The sequence below is a fragment of the Vigna unguiculata genome, chromosome 3, assembly GCF_004118075.2.
Source record: "Vigna unguiculata cultivar IT97K-499-35 chromosome 3, ASM411807v1, whole genome shotgun sequence".
NCBI lineage: Eukaryota > Viridiplantae > Streptophyta > Magnoliopsida > Fabales > Fabaceae > Vigna > Vigna unguiculata.
This window is the reverse complement of record NC_040281.1, coordinates 11,986,461-11,988,951: the sequence shown is the minus strand read 5'-3', so window position 1 is coordinate 11,988,951 and position 2,491 is coordinate 11,986,461. Positions and strand designations below refer to the sequence as shown.

General features: G+C 48.0%; 1 protein-coding gene across 1 annotated transcript; it reads right to left on the bottom strand.

Annotated features, from left to right (window-relative positions):
- Positions 1-353: 353 nt before the first annotated feature.
- LOC114178702 lies at positions 354-2,252 on the bottom strand. Its single transcript, XM_028064755.1, has one exon. It carries the CDS (start codon positions 2,074-2,076, stop codon positions 595-597), a length of 1,482 nt encoding a protein of 493 aa, XP_027920556.1. The 5' UTR covers positions 2,077-2,252; the 3' UTR covers positions 354-594.
- Between the last annotated feature and the right edge of the window lie 239 nt (positions 2,253-2,491).

Below are 2,491 nucleotides of genomic sequence, written 5' to 3'. Positions count from 1 at the left end.
TCCAGGATAAATGTTTTTTGAGAATTACAGACTCTGTCAACATATTTCATTGTTGCAACAATTGAACACATTAAACAAAAAGAAACAAGAACTAACAGGTGGAATTTTCACCCAAAAATGTTTTTCCTTGCAAAACTAGAGAGCTAAGCCACCTAACAGGGCAGAAGAAAACAACAGCACAAAAAACAAATCAAACAAAATTTTAACAGAAACGTTAAAATGGACTGAAGAGTTTGTCTCCAACAGGTAATACTCACAATATGCATTAGGGTTGTCAAACACAGTCTAGACTGAAGAACTAAGGGAATGTCCAAAGCAAACTCTGACATGCATTATTAATGAGTATGTGTACATGATCAAAACATTAATCAATTATTATATATATATATAGATTCCTCAATCATACAGCCATAATCTACAGAAAACAAAGTAATCCTCATCAAATAGTTCAAAACTAAAGTAGAGACATTGCCGCAAATTATTATATAATTTAACAATGTCAAGAATTCACAATAGCTCAGCATCATGGTACAAACATAAAAGTAACAACATCTAAATTCTACAACACACAGGAAAAAAGATGCATCTACAAGACTAATGACCCTTAACCTTATCATCTGCCACAACATTGAGAATGGGCAAGCTACTGAGGAACTCATCAAGGCCTTCAAAAAACCCAATCCCTTCAATATTATCCTCAGCATGTCCAGCAGCATTCCCTTCGCGATCGCGTACTCCACGGGAAGGCTCCTCCACCTCATTGCTGAACTCCACATTCAAATCCAACTTCCCCAAGTTTCCAGCACCTCTTCTCCTCGAACCACCCAACGCAGCCTTCTTACTAGACTCCGCCCTCGCACCAGAAGGCATAGCAAAGGAAGCATTAGCTTTGGCATTAGCATTGGCTTTGGCACTAACATTTGCTTTGGCACTAGCATTGGCTTTGGCACTAGCATTGGCTTTGACACTAGCAGAATCACCGGAACCCACATTCTCATGCCCTGTATGGACACCCCTCCTAGGTCTCCCCACAGTTTCCCTCCTTCCATCACCAGAATTTTTACTAACTCTAGTCTTCTTCCTCCCACTCCTCTTCGCTACCCTCCAGTCTCCATCACCGGAATCCTCGTCACTGGGGTCGGATAACTCGATAAACGCGGCGGCAGCTTCTTCATCATAGTAAGCCCAGTTCCTCTTAGGCTTACTATAGGACGACCCCTTCAAAGGGCAAGGAAACAAAGGGGAAAACGGGTTCCAATTGGAGGATAACCCGTTCACGTCTTTCGAATCCCCAGAAAACCCCAACGGGAGAAAACCCCAACTACAATAGGAACCGTCATTCCCAGTCAACGGCGGTGGCGACCGTATCACCACTGCATGAAACCCCCTCCGGCAACTCTGGCACCTCAAGGTACACTCCTCGTATCCCTTCGGGTATTCATACAAAACGTAACAGTAAGGGCACGAGGTCCAGAAACTCGTTCCACCGTCGGTTTCGACGGTTCCAGTCTGCCGAGTCGACTCAGCGGACTCGGGACGATTGGAGTTCAGCCGAGTCGCCTCGGCCGAATCATCCCTCGATCTAGGGTTTCTCCTGGGCGTGGGTTGGGGTTGTGCAGGAGAAAAAGGACGCGACGGGGCCTGCGGCGGCGGAGTGGTGAGCAGCCGGAGATCGCTGTCGTACATGGCTTTCTTGGCAGGATTGGAGAGTACGGACCAGGCGTCGTTGACGAGGGACAAGGCGTGGCTGGCGAAGGCGAAGAGGTTGCGGCTGGGATCGAGCAGATGGGCGAGGCGGCGGTACTGGGAGGCGATGTGGTCCATGTTGGTGGTGTAGCGGAGGATTTGGAGGATCCCGTACCAGTCGCGGTGGTGGTCGTTGATTCGCGACTCTCCTGCCAGGAGCGTGTCGATCACCGTCAGGAGGTGCTCGGAAGCCTCGTAAGTCGGGTCGGACTCGCGCGCGCGGATCGCGAAGGAGCGCGCCCCGTGCAGGTCCCGCGCGCTCAGCAGCTTGTTTGCAGTGTACAGCCACCGCTCCGCCTCGGCTCGGTTTCCTCCACCGCCGCCGTCCATGGTGGCTCTCACTCTCGGAAACGGACAAGAAAGGGCACGAGAGTTTGAGATTCAGGGTGTGGTGCGTGAGGGCAGTTTCGTCATCTCTACGGTAATAACTGAAATCAAATACTATGACATCCACATGAATGCTCTTTGTTAGTGCTGAGCTGTGGCGGGGCCAATCAATGTTTTCATTTTAACCCCTTTTTATATATATATTTTTTTAATTTGGTTATGTTGAGTTCACTACCTTTTTTATTGTGCGCTCCACTCCATCGTAGTTACGATGCTCTCACTTTGGTTTGGCAATGGGCAATGGCACAGATCAAGAGACTGTGTTGGTGAGGTGTTGAAGTTAGATTGCTGCAGCAACAGAACCACTGGATTGGTTGATGTAATACTTGTAACTAAAAAAGCAGAGAGCATATGATCT

Excerpts from the sequence above, each read along its gene's own strand:
- LOC114178702 (XM_028064755.1), bottom strand. The coding sequence starts at position 2,076 with ATGGACGGCGGCGGTGGAGGAAACCGAGCCGAGGCGGAGCGGTGGCTG.